General features: G+C 37.6%; 2 protein-coding genes and 1 non-coding gene across 4 annotated transcripts in view; 2 read left to right on the top strand and 1 right to left on the bottom strand.

Moving 5' to 3' along the window:
• Positions 1-17,556: 17,556 nt before the first annotated feature.
• On the top strand, positions 17,557-18,476 carry LOC126690847 (transcription factor bHLH139). The gene has a single exon (XM_050385971.1). The coding sequence runs from the start codon at positions 17,639-17,641 to the stop codon at positions 18,296-18,298; it is 660 nt and encodes a 219-aa protein (XP_050241928.1). The 5' UTR covers positions 17,557-17,638; the 3' UTR covers positions 18,299-18,476.
• Positions 18,477-18,730: 254 nt separating this feature from the next.
• TRNAI-UAU (transfer RNA isoleucine (anticodon UAU)) lies at positions 18,731-18,804 on the top strand. The gene has a single exon. It is a non-coding gene; the product is annotated as a tRNA-Ile (tRNA).
• A 3,679-nt stretch (positions 18,805-22,483) lies between these two features.
• Positions 22,484-23,469, bottom strand: part of LOC126692428 (receptor like protein 22-like) — a 28,573-nt gene continuing 27,587 nt past the window's right edge. For both annotated transcript variants that reach the window (XM_050388039.1, XM_050388037.1), the window contains one exon: positions 22,484-22,724. In XM_050388039.1, coding sequence (XP_050243996.1) covers positions 22,506-22,724 — 219 coding nt within the window. In that variant the 3' untranslated portion in view covers positions 22,484-22,505. The remainder of the gene's footprint in view (positions 22,725-23,469) is intronic.

The following is a 23,469-nucleotide window of genomic DNA, read 5'->3' as shown; positions in this document are numbered from 1 at the left end:
CTGTAAGACTTACCTCAGGATGGTTCAGAACGTACAGCTAACAGGTTTCATTCCAAAGATGGCGCGGATCGACAACCCCATCATTGAATTCTCAGAAGAAGATACTTAACGTCTCCACCACCCGCATGATGATGCACTCGTTGTCAGCATACGGGTAAGGGACTACAACACACACTGGGTCCTGATCGACAATGGAAGCTCTGCTGACATCCTCTACTACTCGGCATTCCAGCAAATGAAGATTGACAAAGAACGACTAGTCTCGACCAACGCCCCCTCGTCGGGTTCGGAGGAACTAAAGTATACCCCTTCAACGCAGTCACGTTGCCCGTTATGGTTGGTGATTATCCTCAGAAAATCACTAAAGACATTACGTTCCTTGTCATCGATTGCTCATCCGCCTATACTACCTTCCTCGAACGGCCTACCCTCAACTCGTGGAAGGCCATAACTTCGACCTACTACCTGATGATCAAATTCTCCACCGAGTACGGAGTAGGAGAAATACATAGAGATCAAATGGCTGCAGATGGACGATTATCTACAGATAATGAACATAAAAGAGCAGCGGATTGTAGCAGAACTCGTTGAAAGGCTTGAAGAGATACTTTTCGACAACTCCAAGCCAGATCGAACAACAAGGATTAGCACCCTTACTTGCCCAATGGTCCACCAAGCACTTACAACTTTTCTCAAAGAGAACCAGGATGTATTAGCCTGAAGCCATGAAGACATGCTAGAAATCGACCCTTCGGTCATAGTGCACAGGTTGAATGGGTCGCCCTTCTTTCCACCCATCCGTCAAAAGAAGTGGGTGTTCACCCCAGAACGAAACCGAGCTACAGTGGAAGAAGTCCGCAAGTTACAAGAGGCGGGCTTCGTCGAGGAAGTTTACTACCTCGACTAGCTAGCAAATGTCGTAATGGTCAAGAAAGCCAACGGGAAATAGAGGATGTGTGTGGACTTCACAGACTTGAACAAAGCATGCCCTAAAGATAGCTACGCCTCCCGCGGGTTGACTTCCTAGTTGACTCTATGGCTCAACACCAGTTACTAAGTTTCATGGACGCTTTTTCAGGTTATAACTAGATCAAAATGGACGAAGCAGATCAGGAGAAGACTTTGTTCGTTGCCAGCCAGGGCCTCTTTTGCTACAAAGTAATGCCATTCAGCCTCAAAAACGTGGGCACAACATATCAGAGGTTCATGAACAAGATGCTCGCACAGTAGATTGGGAGAAATATCCAAGTCTATGTTGACGACATGCTGGTAAAAAGCCGAAGGGAGGGCGATCAATTTGATGATCTCAGGGAAACCTTCGACACCCTTCGTTCTTACAATATGAAGCTCAATCCAAGCAAGTGTACATTTGGGGTGACAGCAGGAAAGTTCCTAGGATTCATGGTGTCTTAGAGAGGTATCGAGGCCAACCCAGACAAGATCCAGGCCATAATAGATATGACAGCCCCAAAGAACGTGAAAGAAGTACAAAGCCTCAACGGCAAGGTAGTCATGTTGAACAGGTTCGTGTCAAGAGTGACGAATAAGTGTCTACCTTTCTTCCGCACGCTGAAGAAATCTTTTGAGTGGATGGCCGAATGTCAGTAGGCATTCAAGGATCTAAAGGCCTACCTCTCTTCCTCGCCGTTGTTGAGCCCCTTAAAACCAGGGGAAGAATTGTTCCTCTACTTGGCTGTATCCCCGGCTGCTATTAGTACAGCCTTGATCAAAGAAGAAGACCAAGTTCAAAAACCCGTGTACTATGCCATAAATTGAGCGAGTTCGACGTATAGTACCGCCCGCGTACTGCCATTAAGGGGTAGGTGGTTGCTGATGTCATTGCGGAGTTCACTAATGCAAAAGGTCAGGGGGCAAAAGAGTATCCTCAATGGAGTATACACACAAATGGATCGTCCAACAGATAGGCTGGTGGAGCGGGCATTGTACTTCGTTCTCTAAAAGGGGACGAGATTGAATGCATGGTTCGTCTTGACTTCTCTATGACCAACAATGAAGCGGAATATGAAGCTCTAGTAGCGAGACTAGATCTTGCTAGAGCAACATGGGCTGCAAGTATGGTTATTCATTGCGACTTTGAGGTTGTCACAAACCAAATAAACGGTGATTACGAATGTAAGGGTGAAAGGATGAAGAAGTACCTGGAGCTACTAAAGAGAAGGGTGGATAACCTATAAGCCAAAATTGTTCAAATCCCCAGAGGAGAGAATGAGCAAGCCGATCGTTTTACCAAGGCCGCATCAGCGGAGTACATGATCATCCCCGACAAGGTACTTTCCTCGTTTAGTTTTCACCATTAATAGATTCCATCGACGTGCGGGAGATAGGTTCTGAAAGCAACTAGACCACACTATTAGTCTCCTACTTAAAAAACGGTGCATTACCAAACGGTAAGGAAGCCGTAAGGAAGTTGAAGGACGTCTTATACAAGAGAGGCTTTTCCTACCTATACCTGAGATGTTTAAGCCTCGAAGAAGCGAGCTATGTCATGAGAGAAGTCCACAAAGGGATCTGTAGGAACCACTCAGGGTCACAGTCGTTGGTACATAAACTAATTAGAGCTGGATACTACTGGCCCATTATGCAGAAAGACACCCAGACTTATGTCAAAGCTTGCGACAAATGTCAAAGGTTCAGCAACGTCATCAGACAGCCGACGGAAGAACTGACCCCAATAACAGCCCTGTGGCCATTTGCTCAGTGGGGACTAGATATCATAGGCCCATTCCCAATAGCAATGCTACAGCTGAAGTTCCTTATAGTCGGCATAGACTATTTCACTAAATGAGTAGAAACAGAAGCCTTAGTTACCATCACGAAGAAGAATGTGAGAAGTTTCGTCTGGAGGAACATTGTTTGCAGGTATGGGATCCCTAGGGTCTTAGTCTCAGATAACGGGAAGCAATTCGACAATGACTCCTTCGAGGACTTTTGTTCACAATTATGAATCAAGAACCATTACTCCTCCCCAGCCTACCTTTAAGCCAACGAACAGGTTGAGGTCAAGAACCAATTCTTGCTTAAAATCATCAAGACTCGGCTCAAGGGGGCAAATGGTATATGGCCAGAGGAACTGCCGAGCGTACTATGGGCATATAGAACGACAACAAGGACACCTACCAAGGAGACACCATTCCAACTAGCATACGGGTGCGAGGCAGTTATCCTAACTGAGGTTGGACTCACAAGCTATAGGGTGCACGACTATGATGAAAGAAAGAACGACGAGGCCATGTGTCTACAGCTTGACTTAGAGGACGAAGTCAGGGCAATAGCTGAACAAAGGCTCACGCGATATCAGGACCTCATGGCCAAACATTACAATTCTAGAGTTAGACACAGAGACTTCAAAGTTGGAGACCTCGACTTGAGGAAAGTAATGGGCGCCACTAGAGATCCCACCCAAGGAAAGCTTGGCCTTAACTAAGAAGAGCCCTACAGAACCGCTTCATGCTAGAGGAAAGGCATTTACCACCTGGAGACGCTAGACGAATGAAAGCTGAACCATCCATGGAATGCTGATCATCTCAGGAAATATTACCAGTAAATGACAGTAGGAAAAGCGACACTCCTCATTTCTAGTTTATTTCTTTTAGTTAAGCTTTGCTTAAAATACTCTCTAAGCCTAAAGGGCAGTATCTCTTTATCCTTTTTAAGAACAATTTTTTATTTTTGCACGCATTTATCATAATAAGAGGAGTTATTCAGAAATGACCTACGTATGTATTCGTCTCCACTTTTACTAAGTCCTTAAAGTGGACAAGTTCGTCACTAAGTCCTTAAGTGGATGAGTTCATTACTGAGTCCTTAAAGTGGACGAGTTCGTCGCTAAGTCCTTAAGTAGATGAGCTCATTACTAAGTCCTTAAGTAAACGAGTTCATTACTAAGTGGACGTGTACATTATTAAGATCTTAATAGGACGAGTTTGTTATTAAAGTCCACAAGTGGACGAGCTCAACCCATTGGGAGGCCTTAAATTTATTTAAGTCCACAAGCAGACAAGATTTGTTACAATGTCCACAAGTGGACGAGTTTACCCCATGAGGATGCCTTTGTGTTCTTTGAGTTCATAAGTGGACGGGGTTATTACGGAGTTTACAAGCCGACGGATTCCTCCTAGTTAATTACAAGTTCATTAATGGATGAGCACATCTTAACACAGGCACGAGGAAGGAGGGACATGCGCATAAAAATCAAACACGATTGCTCAAAAGAAATGGGTGTAAAATAATAAAAATATACCATAAATAAAGTAAAATTTTTATGAACAAGGCCCAAAATACAAAAGGGCACTGAGCATTGTCTGAAAATTAGACGAAATACATGACAAGGATTGTCATTACAAACAAAAAAGCTAAGCTAAGGGGACCCCGACGTCCTGAGCTGAAGGGTTCTTATCATCTTTTGAAAGAGGATCCTGAGCATCCTTAGTGGAAAGATTTTTAGCATCTAGAGCCTCGGTTGATGGGATCAAAGGAGTGACAGTCTTCTCTACTGCAGGCTAAGCAAGAACGACACCGTCATTCTTTGGATCATGTTCGGACTCAGTAGAGTCATTGGTATCCTCGTAGACGGTGTCACTAGCAAGGGTTGACGGCAGTGGGTCATCCATGGAGACCTTGGATAAATCCAATTATGGGTAGACGGATTTGACCTGCTTGGGCAGTCCTCAAACCCATCACCATAGTAGACGGCACAGGCGTCAATGAAAGGTTATGAAGCCTTGAATTTAGTGACGGCGTCAACCCTTGCCATCTCAACCTGACCAAGAAGAACCGTCAGTTCCTTCTCAACCGCCTCCTTGGCCTATTGCTAATTTTCCCTCTTGGCACCCTCCTCCTTCAACTTATCGGTCAGCTCTTTCACCTCCTTATTGAGAGTATGTAGGGTTTCCTTGTACTGCTCTTGCTCATTGGTCAGGATCTCATTACGCTTACGCAGACGACCAATTACCCCCTTTTAGGTGACGTTCTTGTCGTGAAACGCCTTCATGCACACCAACGCCTAGAAACAAAAAATAGTCATTAGCCGAAGAAGCAAGCATGAAACAAAGCAAAAGGTAAGAAAAGCATACCCTAGCCAGGTCAGAAAGGCCTGAAGCCCCTAGGTCCTCCGTCAGCTGCTCAGCACAGGGATCCAAATTCGAATCCTTAATGATTAACTTAATCATCTCAACGACGTGTTCTTTGTGCGTAAGAAGTTGATGGATAGCTCCCTGGATGACGAGACTGGTCTTCGTCATAAGACCTTTACCTACTCCACGGACGGACTTGAGGAGCGACGTTTGCTTGGGCTTTTTATCAACAGCGGGAACACCCGGTTCTTTTTTAAATAGACGTTCATCCTTCCCGTCGCTTTTTGGTTTTGGCATTCCCTTGTTGATGCCCTTAAGAGCTGACGAGGAGGCCCCTTCTTTCTCCTTTTGCTTACGGGTCGTAGTTGACGCCCTGACCAAAGCCCTTTGCCTAATCGCATCCATTTCTGTGAAAGTAAAAAAGATAACGTTATGCGAGCAAACATGGGTATAATACATACAGAAGGAAGGGGTTAAGATACAAGAACTTATGTTGACAAGAATAAGCATTGAGCCTACAAGTTGTTGGCATCGGCTCGGGACCACCATAGTAGGCGTGCAAGGTGTCGAGGGTAATTAAATCCCTACACCTCTACTCGTCAAAATTGATCTCCAACAGCTGACGGATAAACGCCTCCTACTCGTCTGTTATATGGGGGCGAACCTTTGCTGAGGAAGGAAAAAAGCAGACAACATTAGATGTTTGAACATATTGGAAAAGAAAAACAGACGATATTAGATACTTGAACAAATTGAAAAAGAAAAGCAGACGACAATAGATACTTGAAAAAATTGGAAAAGAAAAGCAGACGACACTAGACCTAAGTCTTTAACGAAGCCCCAAGTATTGTCAAAACCATGGGGCATCGTCACCCACTCTTCCTGACAGCACATCGGCCCAGTCTGTCCCTTGAATGAAGAAATATCTACCCTTCCAATTCCTATTGGAATTGGGCATGTTAGACACCAGCCTAAAGGTCTTCTTCCTTGCTGCAAAATGGTATATCCCTTGAGACAACGCAATGTGTTGGGGCCTGTAACACCAAAAGAACTCATCCAAGGTAAGCTGACGATTCCCACCACTCAGACGCCCCTAGAGAATTTCGAACCCAATAAATATCCTCCATGCATTTGGAGCGATCTGGCAGACGGAAAATCCTAGAAAGTTAGCCAATTGAAGATGTAATGCCGTCAGTGGCAACCTCAACCCTACCATGAACATGGCATCGTGCATACCGATGTTCGCGGTCTTCCCCGAGTAGCACTTCTCAAACTTCCCAGGAAGACGGATTGGGATGTGATCAGGAATCTGATAATGGTCCTGTAGATTCTTGAAGATGTTGGCTGTTATCATCGGCTTAAAGTCATTAACGGTCCAAATTTTAGGGAGGACGAAGGGATGAGTATAGCCGTTCCCTAGGCTTCCTAAGCTTCCCGCCACAGAAGCCCCTTTATCGCCCTCATCCTCGTCTTCGTCATCTCCTACCTCTAACTCCCTTTCACTCTCTCCTTCACCCTCCTCATCCTCATCCCCCTCTCTTTCCTCTACCTCATCTCCACCAAAGTCTTTGTCCTCATCCACAGGAGATCAGGCAGACGGTTCCCTCTCTGATAACTAGGACAAGCCCTTCTCGGGCCCATGACCTGACGGGAATACTTTGTCATAGCCCGCCCCTTCACAGGCTAACGACTGCTCACTCGTCGCTTCACTATGTCCTGACATCTCTTCACCTATAAGCGACAGAGGCATTCTAAGAATCTAAAACTGACAGTTCTCTCTACAGAATTAACTAATAGCAAGTAAGACAAAAACAAAAGATGGAATAAAATAAAGGGAAAAAATGACTTACAAAGATTAGCAGACGGTTCCTTGAGAAGTGACGACCTAAACAGAATGACGGCAGCAAAGGCGACGAGATCAGTAGGTTGACAGAAATAAGGTAGACAAATGACAAGCTCTCTCTTTTGACTAGCAAGGTTGAAATAAGAGGAATGAGGGGAGGAGGTAAGATTTATATAGGATAAAAAAATGCACGGAAATGAAGCGACGCCCTTGTTTAGAAACAAGGCCAATTAGCCTGCAACACATGTACTAGCATTTAATAATGGCTGCTCGAGGACTCATTAATAAATGCCCCCTCCTTCAAAAAAAAAAAAAAAGGGACTTACAAATCAGACTCCATAACCCGTTAGCTCTTAGCTGAAGGGGCCATGGAGTAGAGGGCAGCTAATAAGGGAAATTTAGAGGATAATAGTCTAGTTCGCCTAAAATCGTTGGGTCCTAGGATCCCATCAGCTTTGTTATGTAGAAGATGACGACCCCGCCTCCAAACCGACGGCTCTCAATTGGATGACTAGACCTCTTAGACATAATAAGAAGGTTGACAAAAGGAAGCTGACGGGAGAGAGGAGGCTCTTGATGGTCCAGTGTGGCATTTTACTTGGGTTTTACAAATAGATGTATAAGGAAATATCTTACGCCTTACAATTAACCCTGACCAAATGAGTCCCTATAAGGAAAAGATCCCACAAAATGTGTGCATTAATGAGGATCTTCCCCACAAGGAAAGAACTTCTTCGCCAAGAAACACATGTTAACTTTACTCTACTATAAAACCCCCCAAAGCCCTCACAAATCAAGGTACGCATAATTCTCCAGCTCTAGCACTATAGAGTTACGAAAGTTCTCTAACTTGACATTCGGAGGGTATTTGGCCGATACCACACCAATACTCTCTACAAAGTCTTCTTCGTTTTTGTTTTGCAGGTATTCTCTTGAGCACGTGAGAACTGTGTGACCTACTGACAATTTTAGGTATCATCATAATCAAATTAAAATTTTTATCAACTTAGAAATTATAGGAAAAGAAGATAATGACAATATATATATATATATATATATTTTTTTTTTTATATTTAAATCTAACAAAAATTTTGCAATTTGGTGAAGCCACTTAGCGCAACTACAGCTTCTAAACCCAACCTTTATTATATAGTATATGATTTTGTATATTTGTCTGTATATATAATATATCTAATTACAAATTAGAATGATCAATAAAAAATTTTCAATTTTTTTTTTAATAATCCCTTATTTATTTATAAAGAGGAGGATTATCCTAAAAGAATTAATTTCAAATTTATGGTTAAAAAATAAATTGTACTTGTACACCTAAAAGAAATTTAATTTTTATTCTTATTTTGATATTTATATTATCTGTTTTATTGTTGACTTTATTCAAATGGTTATAACTTACAAATAAATAAATATAACACTCTAACTTAAAGTAATGTCTGTAATTGTATTGTGCTTTACCCTTTAAAAACACATATAATAATATTACACAGGAAAAAAAAATAACGAATTAATAATTAAAACATTTGAAAACAAAATTAAGCTAAAATCCCAATTCATTAATAATAAAAAAAAAAAATTCAAATTTCTGAACTTTTTATAAAAAAAAAATAAAAATGAAAATGGAGTGAAGTAAATATAGGGTGAGTTTAGTTCAGTTTTTTGTAAAAGTGCATAATGAAAAAGTGGAGTTTTCAAAAAATGCATAATGAAAAAGTGCATTTTCAAAAAGCTGAGTGTTTGGTAAAAGCTGTTAAAAAGTGTTTTTGAAAAAGCTGAGTGTTTGGCTAGCATTTATAAAAGTGGCAGTTTGAGGGGTAAATTACCAAAAAGGATAATGTATATATAAGAGCATCTCCAACAGGTTAGGCAAATTTTTGTACTGTTTGGACAATTAACAGTGACATTTACCTTTTACCTACCCACTTTTTTAATCTTTATTTTTTAATCAAATTTATTCTTTTTTAATATTTCTTTTTTCTTTTTCTATTCATTCCTAACAATTATATTTTTCAACAAAAGTATTATATCCACAATATTTTTTGCAATACTTTCACAAGAATCATAACAAAATCTTATATGGAAAGTTGTTACTAGTTCTAATTTGAACCCACCACTGAAATTATATTTTTACCCACCAATATTAGTTAATTACTTAAAATTTATTGTGAAAATATTGTGGTAGTATTTTTAAATAGTGATTTCTAATTCTTTGCCTTTCTTTCATCCATACGTATCCTTATTTTTTTTTTTTTCCCTCTTGCATTTTGTCCACCACACACGTATACCCATAGGATTCCATCATCTCTTTTTTTCCTTTACATTCCACTTGATTCCAGAGCCTTCCTTTCTCCTTATTTCTCCAGCTCTCTCATTCTTTGCTCTCTCTTTTTTCTACTTGATTCCATAAATTCTCTAGCTCTCTCTGTGATACTTGATTCCATAATCTTGCTTTCCTTTTGGTGTCATTATCTTCAAACACACACAGACACGCATGGAGAGAAAGGAGAAATCGTCTTTGCTCCACCACACCGCCACCGCTGCTCCTCCTCCTCACTGCGGAGTGCATGCAACCAGGGGTTATATCGGCTTCTATTTTTTTTCCTTTTTCTTGATTAGTTGTTGTTTCTGATTTTAGATTTGTCAAATCGGCTTCTATTTTTTTTTCTTGATCATTTATTGTTGTTCTAATTTTTTTTTTTCTGTTCTTGATTTGCTGTTGTTGTTGTTTTGATTTAAGATTTGTTGTTTAAATTATATCAGTTTTATGAGAGCAAGAATTTTTTTGCTTTTATTGTTGTGGTTTGATTAATTTTAAGATTATGTTTTTGAGTTTGTATTTTGATTATGCTTGAGATGAGAGGCATGAGAGTGCTTCAGGCGTGGGAACTGATGACTTTTTATCAGGGTATTTTCGTAATTGACTATCCAGCCCAACGGATAGTTAAAATTTCCATGCGCGTTTTGGTTTATGGACCTCCTGCGGTCCATAACATTTGCGCGTTCTCCACGCGTTTTTTGCCTTGACCCAAAACGCAACTTTTTGCAGATAGTTAAAATTTTCATGCGCGTTTTGGTTTACGGACCTCCTGCGGTCCATAACATTTGCGCATTCTCAACGCGTTTTTTGCCTTGGCCCAAAACGCACATTTGTCTCCAGCTTTTATAAAAATGTGCGTTTCAGCGCCTAAAAGCTGAAACAAACGCACACATAGACTTACATAGATTTTGGACCGATGGATATAATAACATTTTTAGATCCTTCTTTTTCCATTGTATCCAATTTCATGCTGACAGCAAATTTTCCTTTTAAAGAAGATAGATTACATGGATCAAAGCACCAAATAAAAACTACAACAAATTAAATCCACAATCAAATATTGATGTCAACAACAAATAATCATGTGATGAGAAAATAAATGGTACAATATATTGCTTGCTATATTGATATCTAAAAAAACACTAAAAGGTGTGATGACTATGAGATTAAGAAAGCCAAAAGTTTATATTTTCAACATAATCCGTAACAAAAACATAGAATTTCAGCATATCAATAAAACTTGTTGATAAAAACCACATAGTATATAATAAAAAGGCAACAAATACACATAATCTATTCAATTTTTGATTAAAAAATACGTTGTAGGTAGGGTAGAGAGAAGAAGAAGGGAAGAATATAGTAGATAATTGTAAGGTAGGTAGAAAAAAGAATAATACACCAAAAAACTGTGTGAATATATATAGAGAGAATTTTAAGTTGTGAAGAAGATGATATGAACAAAAAGAAGTAGTTTAGGTGAAAATCAAATACTTTATTTTTTTTACTTTATTATTTGGATAAAGTTGATATAAGATGCAAATTCATTCCAAAAAAAAAAAGAAAAAAAAACGTAGTTCAATTATGTAAGGACGCAATTTGAGTCCTAAGTCCAAAAAGTAAGTGGATCTGGGCCCAATGAGCCCAATACAATGAATTTGTAGAGAGTGAGATAGAAAACTAGGTTCTAATGAGTTGGGTAGCAATTATAATGGATTCAGATGATAATAAAGTAAAAGTAGATTGATTTTATTTAAAGCAAATCGTCTTCGGCACAGTCTGAGGAGATCAGTTCTTGTATATATATTACTTTGAAGTTGGTTACAAATACAGTTCTAATTGCTACAGTGTTTCTTTCTTAATTCTTTGATCCTTTTCTCTTAGGGCCTCCCTCCTATTTTATACTATCTCCCTTTTCCCATCTCTACCCTCCACGTGGACATTAGATTGCTTGTGTTTATTCTTGTCCCATTAGCACCCTCCTAAAGTCTTTGGGGTAGCTGTAAGACTGAAAAGTACTATTTATATATCACTTTCTCATTAATGCGGCCAGAGAGTTAATTACAGAGTATTTAATGCGGTGGTAGCAGCCTTTTCTTAGATATTTCCTAGCTCCCATCTATCCTATACGTTCACAATGCATATCCTTATCAACAGAATTTCCTGGAATGTCACTCTAGATGATAGAACACATGTTTTAACCTTTGCTTCGTTTAGCTGAGGAGATACTCCTCCTCGGCCTACCTTCCCCAACCTTTTCATTTGTAACTTACTCATAGGGCTCTGAGTCTTACATCTTCACTATTGTTCATCTGTCCTCGGACCACTCAACGTCCTTAACCAAAGCCCAAGGCCCAATATATACCCCTGGGGCCCTTATCCCTACAAATTCTACTTTAAAAAAAAATTATATCTTATTTGCTTTTACGTATTTTTTATCTCTTTTTTTAATTTAAATTCTATCCTATAATTGATTTTAGGCTTTGTTGATAACATTTTAGATAGACACAATTGTAGTTGTAGCTGTAAATCTAATACTTTTTTTTTTTTATTACTTGATTATTAGGAAAAAGATGACATAAGATGCAAATTTATCAACAAAAAAAAAAAGGTAAAAAAATTAACAAAAATGTAGGTTGATAGACAATAGTATTCAATTCTTTCTTCTTCTTTTTATTCTTTTTTCTTTTTCCTTTTAATTCTATCTCATTTGCTTTTACTTATTTTTTTTTTATTGAAATTCTATCATTTTTTATAGGTAATTCTATCCCCTTTTTTTTTTTTGCTTTTACGTTTTTTTTTTTTAGATAATTCTATCCAATTGATTTTAGGCTTTGTTGATAATATTTTAGATAGACACAATTGTAGGTTGTTGACTTGTAGTTTGTATGTCTCCAACTAAGTTTAATCTCTTTTTGAAATTTTAGAAAACACTTATTGTAGGTTGCATTGCATATTTTAATAAAACACTTATTATTATTTTATGCAAAGAAATTAATAAGCATAAATAAAATTTTGTTTTAATTTAAAAATTATTGCAATTTGGTGTAATCATTTGGCGTAACCACGGCTTCTAAGCCCAACTTTTATTATATAGTATATGATTTAAAAACTAAAACGCAATATTTATTGTTATTATGCTCCTGTTGAGTCACATCAGATAGTATTTCGGTCCATTACAATCTATTTCAGTCCAATTCGGCCTATTTGGTTAACTCTGGCCCACTTCGGTTTATTCAGTCCATATGGGTCCACTTTGGCTCACTTTGGTCCCTTCATTCCACTGTGGTCCATTCGGTCCATTTCGGTTTACTTCGGTCTATTCGTTCACTTTAGCTTACTTTGGTCCATTTGGTCAATTGCAATCTACTTCGGTCCACTTCAGCCCATTGCGGTCCATTAGACCTATTCGGTCCGTTTGGTCCACTTAGGTCTATTTCAGTCCACTTAGGTTTATTTCGGTCTGTTCGGTCCATCTCTCTCTAGCTCTCTCTCTCTCTCTCTCTCTCTCTCTCTCTCTCTCTCTCTCTCTCTCTCTCTCTCTCTCTCTCTCTCTCTCTCTCTCTCTCTCTCTCTCTCTCTCTCTCTCTCTCTCTCTCTAGGAAAAAAGTGCTCTATAAATTATAATGTCCTAGTTGTATGTTCAAATTTGTAAACCTAAAATATTAGCTTTGCATTTCTTTTTCCTTTGTAATAATATTTTTTCGTTTTGAGGAAAATATTAATTAAATGAAAATTTTAGCATCTTCCTTGTTTTCCATGGCATCTTAATATGGTCTAATAAGTGAAGTGACACCAAAATTTATACAACAATTAAAAGAATATGTTGTGATTAACATAATAAAAACTACATTAACAATATGACCTCAATAAATTGTGATATAGACTATAAAAATAGTTTACAACAGGAAAAAGCTACAGCAAATGAAAGAATTTTTTATTTTTAGATTTTAAGAACTGGGGATCTAAGTATATATAGCTCAACATGGTTGGAAGAAGACTGATCGAAACTGAACACTATTCAAAATGGAACAAGCATGGGTCAACGTCCATTGAATGAGGAGAGAGAGTGAATGAGTGAGTCGCCTAGACTTACAGATTCTTTGTCAAGAAAGTTTGACAAAGTGTAGGCCTAAATCTTTCGTAAACGTTTCTGTTTACTCAAGAACTGCAAAAAGAGTCACCACCCGTGTACAATTTATTCAGAGTTCTTCTGTGGACACATATTCTTCTACACATTTTGACATAATTTGTGATTGAATTGTCTAACTGACACACAGAATCATCATTAATACTTACAAAAATTAATTTGATCACAACTGGAAAAATACACTAACTGTAATAAAGTGTGTGCAAAGTCTGTGTGTCTCGACTTTTTGAGTATTCATCACCAAGAGAGTTGAAAAACGTGACTCTCTGCCTTAAACAGTAATTTCCTGAAAACTAATCATACCTTATTATAGCTATGTTTCCACACTATTAGCAACCACACCACACATCTTTACCAGCCCTCCAAAAGGGACCCCCCAATCCTGAATTCTTCAAATCAAATGGCTAATCCAAAGGATTACCTATAGCACTAGCAATGTAGACCTGTCATGTGTTTTTTTTTTTTTTATATCTTCTTTTGATATTGGTTCTGTTAAGTGGTCTCATCACAAAACCCTAAAGAACTCAAATTTATGTTAAAATAGTACATATATATCACTACCATCACATGCATATCAACAAAGTTGTGACTGATGTGTGTGTGTGTTTTTTTTATAAATGTTTTTGGGTCCTCAGACAGAGAGAGACTGATGCGGGTTGAAGAAGCTAGGTTTTGAGAAGACAGGTAAAGCAGGTAATTTTCATTTTTCAGTGGAACAAGTAAGAATAATTAGGGTTCTACCCACCCCAACGTGAAAACCGGAGACACATCACACCTGTGTACGTGTTTGCTTGCTCTCTTTTTTCTCTCTCTCAATTACTGCTGTTCCCACAGCTTTAACTCTTTTCTTTGAAAGAAATTTCGATTTCATCATTTATGTTGCTGAATAAAGAATAATTCTGGATGTATAGTAGACAAAATGTATCACATCTCTGGGTATCACATCTGGGAATAGAAGTTTTGCCTTTACTCTCTCTGTGCCGGTTAATTACATCTTCCTGTCCTTTTGATTAGCATTTTGACTGCCGGTTACTCCAAAAGGTAGGTATTTGCGAGTATTGTAAGTTGTAATTCACGTAGTACTCAAGTGGTAGATTTATTCTAATTTAGGAGGTGTTGGACAGTCTATTTTGAATAATAATTTTTAGTTTAAATAATATTATATATATTTTTATATTTTTAGGAAGTGTTATATTTTTAGAAAGTGTTTAATAGTGTATTTTGAATAACAATTTTCAGCGTTTAAACAATATTACACGTATTTTTATACTTTTTTTACCTACATATATTTGTAAAAAATACAAACAATATTACTAAAACAACATTACCAAACGGGCTCTTAAACTTAGAAGTTTTTAATTCAGTTTACAATACTATCTATTCATAAGATATTTTATATATTTTTTAGCTTAAAACTAAACTAGCTTAAAAAGATAAAGATATATATAGGCTAGGTATTTGCGAGTATTCATAGCAGTAAGTTGTGTTAAAAGCTCCGGTCTTAACATTTTTGTAATCCACCTAGTACTCAAGTGGTGGATATATTCTAACTTAAACTTAGAAGTTTTTAAGTCAATTTACAATATTATCCGTTCATAAGATATTTTTTTTAATATATTTTTTAGCTTAAAACTAAACTAGCTGTGGGGGTAACACACTGGGGAGCCCACACCAATATACGCATTGGGCCAAGGGCCCAGTTCATGGGAAGAACCCCTCCTCGGCCAGGTGTGGCCGAGAACAAAGGGAACGGCCTATCACTGAGAGTGGCACTCCGGGTCATTCCCTGGAATAGGAAAAGTACTAAGATAGAAAAGGACAACAGAAAGAATAGAAACATCTAAGAGAAAGCTGTCATTATTGCATTCAGTGCTCTGTACCTGACAGAGCCATACTTTTCTGCATTTACAACCACTCCCAACAACTTTGGGGAGGGGCTGATGGAACAAGTATCAGCACTATGAACCTAAATCGGGAGGAAGGAAACTAATATAAAAGGGGGTGAAGGGAGGCAATGAGGGGGACTCTGGAACCCCTACCACTCAACGTATACCAGAAAAAGCTCCTCGGATTGTGCCGAGGACCAACCTTCCTTGATAAACTCAATTCATCTTTGCTTAACTGTCATGAACATCATATTAACTGTTACCCATGCACTAAGGTCTAGCTCTTCGACCCACTCTCTACAAATTTATTGTACCGGGCTCACAGGTCTAAAATCTCATACATCTTGGGTTTGGACTGCAAAACCTGACCCTACACTAGCTTAAAAAGATTTTTTGTAATCCACATAGTACTCAAGTGGTGGATTTATTCTAACTTAAACTTAGAAGTTTTTAATTCAATTTACAATACTATCCGTTCATAAGATATTTTATATATATATATAAAACCATAAAACCACATTACATTTTTTTTTGGGGGGGGGGGGGGGGTACTAGGAGAGTGTATTTGAGTGAATAGTTAGGTGTTCCAACCAAAAATAAAAAAGAATGGAAAAAAAGTGATCAATAAGTTTCGGGATATTATATTTTCCACGATAAATCACAATAATTTATGTAGTAATTATGAAAAAAAAAAAAAATTTCCATTTCTAGCATTACATGTATTATTTAATAAAAGCCTAGGCATCATTCTAAAAGAAAATATTAGTATATTACTAATACATTTCATTTCATTAGGCAGCTGTATTATTCTTTTTTGTTTTGTTAAAAAAATTTAAACCCCTAACATCTTAGTAATTTCAAATCAGAATCACATCATGCGAAAACTCATTGTACTTGTAATGGTTTTTACCTATATTGAATTCATCCTAGCATTACTGATTTGATTTATGATTTGTCAAATGAGGATTCTTGTTTTTATAAATTGAACTCATTATATATTGAAGCCTATAAGTTCCCACGTAGTCCAAGAGCTTGGTACATTTGTCCTAGACTCATAGTACTATTTATTTGATACGTGTTAATAATTAGATGTTCAAAGTGTTTGGAAACACCTGAGGTAAAAATAGTAAAAAGAAAAAAGAAAATATTGCTGTTTCTGTCGTAGGTTTATTATTCAACCAACAAACCAAAACTTTGGGTTCTTTAAAGAGTGGGGTTTTTCAGTGAAACTTTGGAGGGATATCTTGCTTGAATCTACCAATGGTTGAAGCAACTTTGATCCAAAATTCCCTTTAAAAGAAGAGCTGATGAGACAATAAGCTCTTTTCTTTAAATTCTTTTCCACTTAAAGAGAGGAAACGCAAGGAAACATAAATAGTTATTCTCTTGCAGCATACAGTGAGTAACCTCGGGACAAAAAGCTTTGATCGTACACTTAAAAGCCCGACAAACACTTGCCCTCAGATTTAGGCACACCTGCTAACAATGATACATCCACTTCGAATTCAGAGGAAGGAAATGGAAGGACCCCCCATTCTTCTCCTTCCTCCTCTTCTTTCACTTCATGACCCACCTTAAAAGAAAACTAATTGACTCTCTCTCTCTCTCTTGCCGACTAGTTAAACATTACTGTTGCTAATTGACTAATTGTTGGGTTCCTCTCTTGGGCCTCTTACCACCGCAAATAATTTCACAATAAGATGAGTCTCGATGAGAAGTGAAAAATGTAAAAACTGTTATGTTTGTAATGGTACTATTCGTTGAGGGATAGAAAAAGTGGTTTAAATGAGTTAATTTTTTAAATCTTTAATAATTTTGTTAAAAATATTCAAAGGGGTCCTTAAAAGATGTTTTCAACTTTTGAATTAAAATTGAAATTTTTAAAAAAGAGTTCTATGATTTGAAAGTTTATGTTTTCTAAATCCATAACTTTAAAAGTATTATTTATACATTGTAATCAATTTCTGTCGCACTCAAAATTAAATACTTAAAATTTTCTTAATGAAAACTCTATCATAGAAGCTCAACTCTCTGATTAAAACTCTAATTTTTTTTTTCTGCATTGAATAAAATTCATAAAAGTTAATGTTTATATTTTAGGCAGTAAAATTTGTAATATATCTCATGCGACTTATTCAAAGTTAAAGGTAAGCAAACGTTATTCAGCCAAAAAAAAAGAAAGGTAAGCAAACGTGGCTTTTAACGAGGCAAAGAAAAACCTTTGCGTATGCTAAAGAGATCTGCTGGGCTCTAAGCCCCTACCTATGTTTTTGCTAAGAATGCCCCTACCTATGTTAGACACCCGTATCCTGCGCCAAAGATTGGCTGACTGATCACATGACGATATCCTCTCCATTCATTCAAAAATATCATATCAACATTATTCCACATTGCTCCCCCTATATATATGTCTGTCCCATGATAAACAACACAACTACTCACAGTCCCAAGTCTCAAAAACCAAACCAAACCCAGTTTGTGTGTGAGCATAGGAACTTTGGCAGTGTTTCTTTCTCTCTAATGGACTACCTTTCCACTTCTACTAACCCTAGCTCATCTGGGTTTTCTTCAGCGGGAAATAACAACAAAGAAAAGAAGCCAAAGGGTGGGAAAAGAAGCAAAGGAGTGAAGCTCTCCACTGATCCTCAGAGTGTGGCAGCTAGGGAAAGGAGGCACAGAATCAGTGACAGGTTCAAGATCTTGCAGAGCTTAGTACCTGGTGGGAGCAAGATGGACACGGTGTCTATGTTGGAAGAAGCTATTCACTACGTGAAGTTCCTCAAGACTCAGATTTGGCTTCACCAAACCATGATCAACTTTGTGGATGAAGACCCATCTCTGTATCTTGGTGGTACTTATCTGCCTCCACAAGAGACCTATTATGCACAAAACGTTTTAGTCGATCAAGTACAACCTTCAGAACTAGTACCACGGCCAATAAGTTCTTCCTTCCAATGTGAAGAGCCTGTGCCTTTTGACACTTATGTGAAATACTAGGCTTTGGTCTCTATGTGTTTGTGTCTGTTTGGGGAGGGGATGGTGGTGTTGTATGATCTATCATCTATGTGGTGTTTGCTAGAAAATCATGAGATTGTTGTAGTTGTTGTTAAGGGTATTATTTTTGAGGGATGTGTGATAATGGAATCTTGTGTAAAATTCTAATGTTAAATTAAAATGTAGCTCTTAACTGAAATATCTTGTTCAAGTCATTAGTCAAACCATAGATTCTAGTTTTTAATAATTAGGAGCTGTGCATGAAGCTAATTAGTTCGCCTTTGCGTAGAACCACCCCATATATGGCCTATGAGTGTAGCCAGCTGGCCTGAACTAAACCTGGAAGCATATAGATATAGTTGTAGAAATTTCTTGAAGACTAAGAATTGATGTGCGTACATGAAGAGGTTTTATATTGGATTTAGGAAATGCACCGGTCCCGTAGCTCAGTTGGTTAGAGCGTTGGTCTTATGAGCCGAAGGTCGCGGGTTCGAGCCCCGCCGGGACCAATTAATGATTTAAAATTTTTAAATCTCTTTTTTAGTTTTCTCTTTCCATGATTTTCATTTCATTGTTTTCTTCTTTTCCCCTAGAAAAGGAAAAATGAATGCTTGGTGCAACATCCAAAATGTGGAATCAAGACTCTTGGAAAGGTATATGAGATAGAGTGATAGACAGACAATCATACAAAAATATTCAGATTGCAAAAATTTGTTGTAAAAGATAAAAAGAGCACAAAGCCTTAAAATCAACACACCCCCTTTTTAACTCATCTAGGCCTACAATTGAGAATCATTGCTATTAAGGTCATGACAACGTTGCAATAGCAAAAAAGATTTAACCAAGAATTGTTCTAGAATATGTTAGCTGCCAACTAGAGTAGAGAGACTCTCTCTCTCTCTCTCTGTGTATTTCTTTTCTTCTACCTTTGTTTTGTGGTGGGGTAAGCAGGTGTTGATTATGGGAGACTCGATGTCAATTTTTACCTTTTTGATTTTTGACCATTAAAAAGGAAGTGAAAATCTATTCATTGTGCACTCTCTGACCCAAGAGGAATTGAGGGTTGGGCTACACATTTTTTTCAAGGAAAGTCCAACATGGTGCCTTCCCAAAAGCCCAAATCTCAGTTGTGGCCCTGAGATGCTGACAATGTTTATGTCTGTTCATTCGTGTTTACTTTAGAATAGCCAAAAAAAAAAAAATCATAAATCTGCTGTATCCTTGTTAGTAATTATCAGCTAGCTACACCCACACGGTTGGTGGCCTGATGGATAACAACTCGGGCTTTCATGCATATTATATGGGTTTGAACATGCTCGTCACTTTGTGAGAGCATTCGCATCAATAATCTACAAACTATTCTATTTTACCATCTCAAAATTTACTTTATTATTTATACCATACCATTTTACAATACTTCCAACATCCCAACTTTTATTTTCCGATTCTACTCATTAAAATAATATTTCTACACAATAAAATAATATATCCCAAAATAACCATCATTTACTATACAACACATTATTTACTCTTTCTCTCTCATTCTTTCTGTTCAACAACTGCAACATTTACTGAAACCACCATCACCACAAGCCCATCACTACTGTGCTACACACACTTGACACCACCACCACCAACAACTCATAATCTACCATCAATACCAAAAAAAAAAAAAAAAACCAGCAACCCACGGTCTCCACCTCCACGACTCCACCATCATTAATCACCACCCACGACAACCCCCACCTCCACGGCTCCACCATCATCAATCACCACACCACCATCAAACCAACCCAAACCAACCAATCCACATCAATCAACCACCACGCCACCACCGCACCGATCAACCACCACACCACCGCCACACTCGATCAACCACCACGTCGAACCCAAACCCACACCACCACACTCAATCAACCAATCTGCACCGATCAACCACCCTACTCAATTGCCACCGTCAACTGACTGATCTGCATCGAGAAAGAGAGAAGGAAGAGAGTAGAGAAAGTGTGGTGGCTATGGGTTTTGGGTATGAAAAGAGAAGGAAGAGAGAAGAGTTACGAGAGAGAGAGAGAGAGAGAGTATGTTATCATTATTTAATAAAAAGTAGGAGAGAGAGGGAGAATTAAATAATAGTATTTAAGTTTAGAATTGTGCTATAGTGCAATTCTAAAGGTAGAATTGCACCGTAGCACAATTGCAAATTTTTTTGCAATACTTGACTTTTATCAGTCCGAATGTTGGGGAGATTTTGGGCAAAAATGCTAAATGCACCCTACATATGGCATATGGCATGCCAGGTGCGGATGCTCTAAGTGCCTTATCCATTTGCACCTTGGGGCGAGTTGGGTACTATTATGATAACACGGTAACACCCACGTTGTGTAACCACGTGGGTCCCTCAACTCATTTTTTGTTTACCAAAAAAAAAAAAAACTACCAGCTAGCTACCATATTGGTAGTAAAATCATGTGTACGGTTCCAGGACCCCTCCAGGAGCACGGTTTCTTTGCCATATCTTTATGACTCAATCTAGACCCCTTAATCATTGATTTCTCAACAAGTTAAAAAGCCAAATTTTTTTTTTTTTTTTTGATAGGAGTTAAAAAGCCAATTGAAGTGAGGTCAATTTACTTTGTTTTTATTTGGCTAAGTCTAAGGTCAATCAACTCAATATAGATTCCTCAATAATTGATCCCTCAATAAGTGAAAGAGCTACTTTGGTCGAGTCTTAGATAAGATAGTCATGGATGTTGGTCTCCTCACCCCAAAAAAAAAAAAAAATTATAGCATGTTCACAAATCTCTCATTTTAGTAAATTCTGTGGGAAGTGATTGGTAGATAATTTTACTCTCAATTTTTTTTTTGTTTAGTGATATTGATTCTTGAAATCAAACTCGCAATCTGTCATTTTTTGTGGAAGACACTTTCTATCAAACCAACAACCGATTTCTAAAAAAAAAGAAAAAAAAAGGGGGCAAAAATGCAATTTACACATGCTAACTTTGCCCAAAAATTATTTTATTTCTTTAAGTTTGAAGTTGGTTATTTTAGTTTAATAACTTCCTCATAATTATTTACTCCTTTAAGTTTGAAAATGGTCATTTTAGTCAAGCAGCTTTACTAAAAAACCATTTTGTTCCTTTAAGTTGGTGGTTTTGAGTGATTTTTGGACAAAGTTATTGTACTAAATGAGTTGTTAAATAACCAAAATGATTTTTGGATAAAGTGACCAAATCAAAATAACCAAATTTCTTTTTCAAATAAAATAAAATAAAATAAACTTAAAAGGCTAAAATGTCTTTTAGGAAAGTTAACAAACTAAAATGACCAACTTCAAACATAAACGACATAAATGATTTCTTATCAAAAAAGAAAAAAAGAAAAAAAAAAGATGACATAAATGATTTTTGGGCAAACTTAGTGAGTGTAAATTGTATTTTTGCCGATGAATAAATAAAAATGATATGGCCATGAATGAAAACTTTTTGCTAACTTATCAACGACAGACCGTTTTCCTCAAACGGCCGATTGCTTTTGCCAATATGTGAAGGTCAAAACTCAAAACGTTCAGTTGTACTCCGAGCTATGCACACTGCAGAGCTAACGTGAATCTAATTATGCAACCAGCAAGAACTAGACCATGAGAAACAACTCAATTATGTAGATTGTGTACTGTGTACGAATTTCATGTGGATCACATTTGCATTGAAGATAACAGAGAGACTCCAACTAATAGAGGACTTCAACATATATTGCAAAAAAAACTTTTCTTGTTCGTGCTCAGGTATTGATGCTCACAAATTCTTGGTTTATATATAGAGACTCCTTGTGCAAGTTATATGCATGAATGCATGTGTTTTCATAGACAAATTTAACGTGTCGCTCACCTGTTTGTTGAAATTCCTGAATGAGCATTAGCTTGAGTCTGACGTGCTTGTTTTTTAGATCGCAACCACACAGATAAACCCAGTTCAGATTTAGGTAAAAAGAACATTATTCGAAGCCAAAAAGGCTACAAACAAGCATTATTCAAGTTATGTGCTAATCTCATCCCCCCACCATTTGGGTTGATGATTCTGTATCTATCTACAAAAGAAAAAGTCCTAAAAATGAAAAAAAAAAAAAAAAAAAAAAAAAAAAAAAAAAAAAAAAAAAAGTCCAAAAAATGAAAAAAGAAAGGCATAAAAGGTTTGCTATGATGAAGTAACTATGAAGAAGATGAGGATGTAGAGGATGAAGAAGAAATGGGGGGTGAGTTATGGCATGTGCATTGAGGGTCATGGATGACGCTCTTCCTACTGATGTCGAGTTTAGAACAAATAACACAGTACCGTCCGTGAAATTCTTCATCTTCCATTTCATCATCATCATCCTCGTCTTCACTGTCTTCTGTGTTCTCATCTTCAATATCTTCCTCTGCCTCAACCTTTGCATTATAGCAGCAAGTGCAAGACAATCCCATCTTTGGAAGAATAATCAGAAGAATCTTTTCAATGCTATCATCCTGCCATTTTCTACCTTTCTCCCAAAATGTTAAGGGAGCAACAACAACTGCTGCTCCAACCCCAAAACCCAATCCGGTCAGTATGAACTGCCAATCAAAACCAATCAAAGTTGTTGAAATTTTGCGTCTAGCTTTTTGTGTTGCTGAAGGTGGTGAAGCTTTATCACTTGTGCATTCTGTTTGCAAAGGGTACCCACATAATCCCTTGTTCCCTTTATAGGAATCATTTGAAAACGTAGAAAATTGCTTGCCTTGTGGAATCTTCCCCACCAATTGATTGAAGGAAAGGTTGAGAAATGAAAGGAAAGTAAGACTATCTACAAGTTGCACAGGGATCTCCCCTGTAAGGTTGTTGCTTGACAAGTCTAATGATTCCAGCTGGGACAAATTTCCCAGAGATGGTGGGATATGGCCTGTAAGGGCATTGTGCGATAAGTTGACAACATACAGTGATTTGAATGCTGCTAATTCTTCTGGAATTGGCCCCTCAAATTTATTGCAGGAAATGTCAATTGAGGTGAAGAGTCTCAGAATCTTCACCAGCTCAAACTCTAGACCTTTAATGGTAACTGTTATTGCATCTTGATAGTAAAAGTGACCAAAATTTAAGAATCTAAATTGGAGGTGATTGGGCTTTGACATGACCTCATCTTCATTGACCATCATT

This window comes from Quercus robur, chromosome 7 (genome assembly GCF_932294415.1).
Source record: "Quercus robur chromosome 7, dhQueRobu3.1, whole genome shotgun sequence".
Classification (NCBI taxonomy): domain Eukaryota; kingdom Viridiplantae; phylum Streptophyta; class Magnoliopsida; order Fagales; family Fagaceae; genus Quercus; species Quercus robur.
The sequence above is the reverse complement of the archived record's forward strand: the minus strand, read 5'-3'. Positions and strand labels throughout refer to the sequence as shown.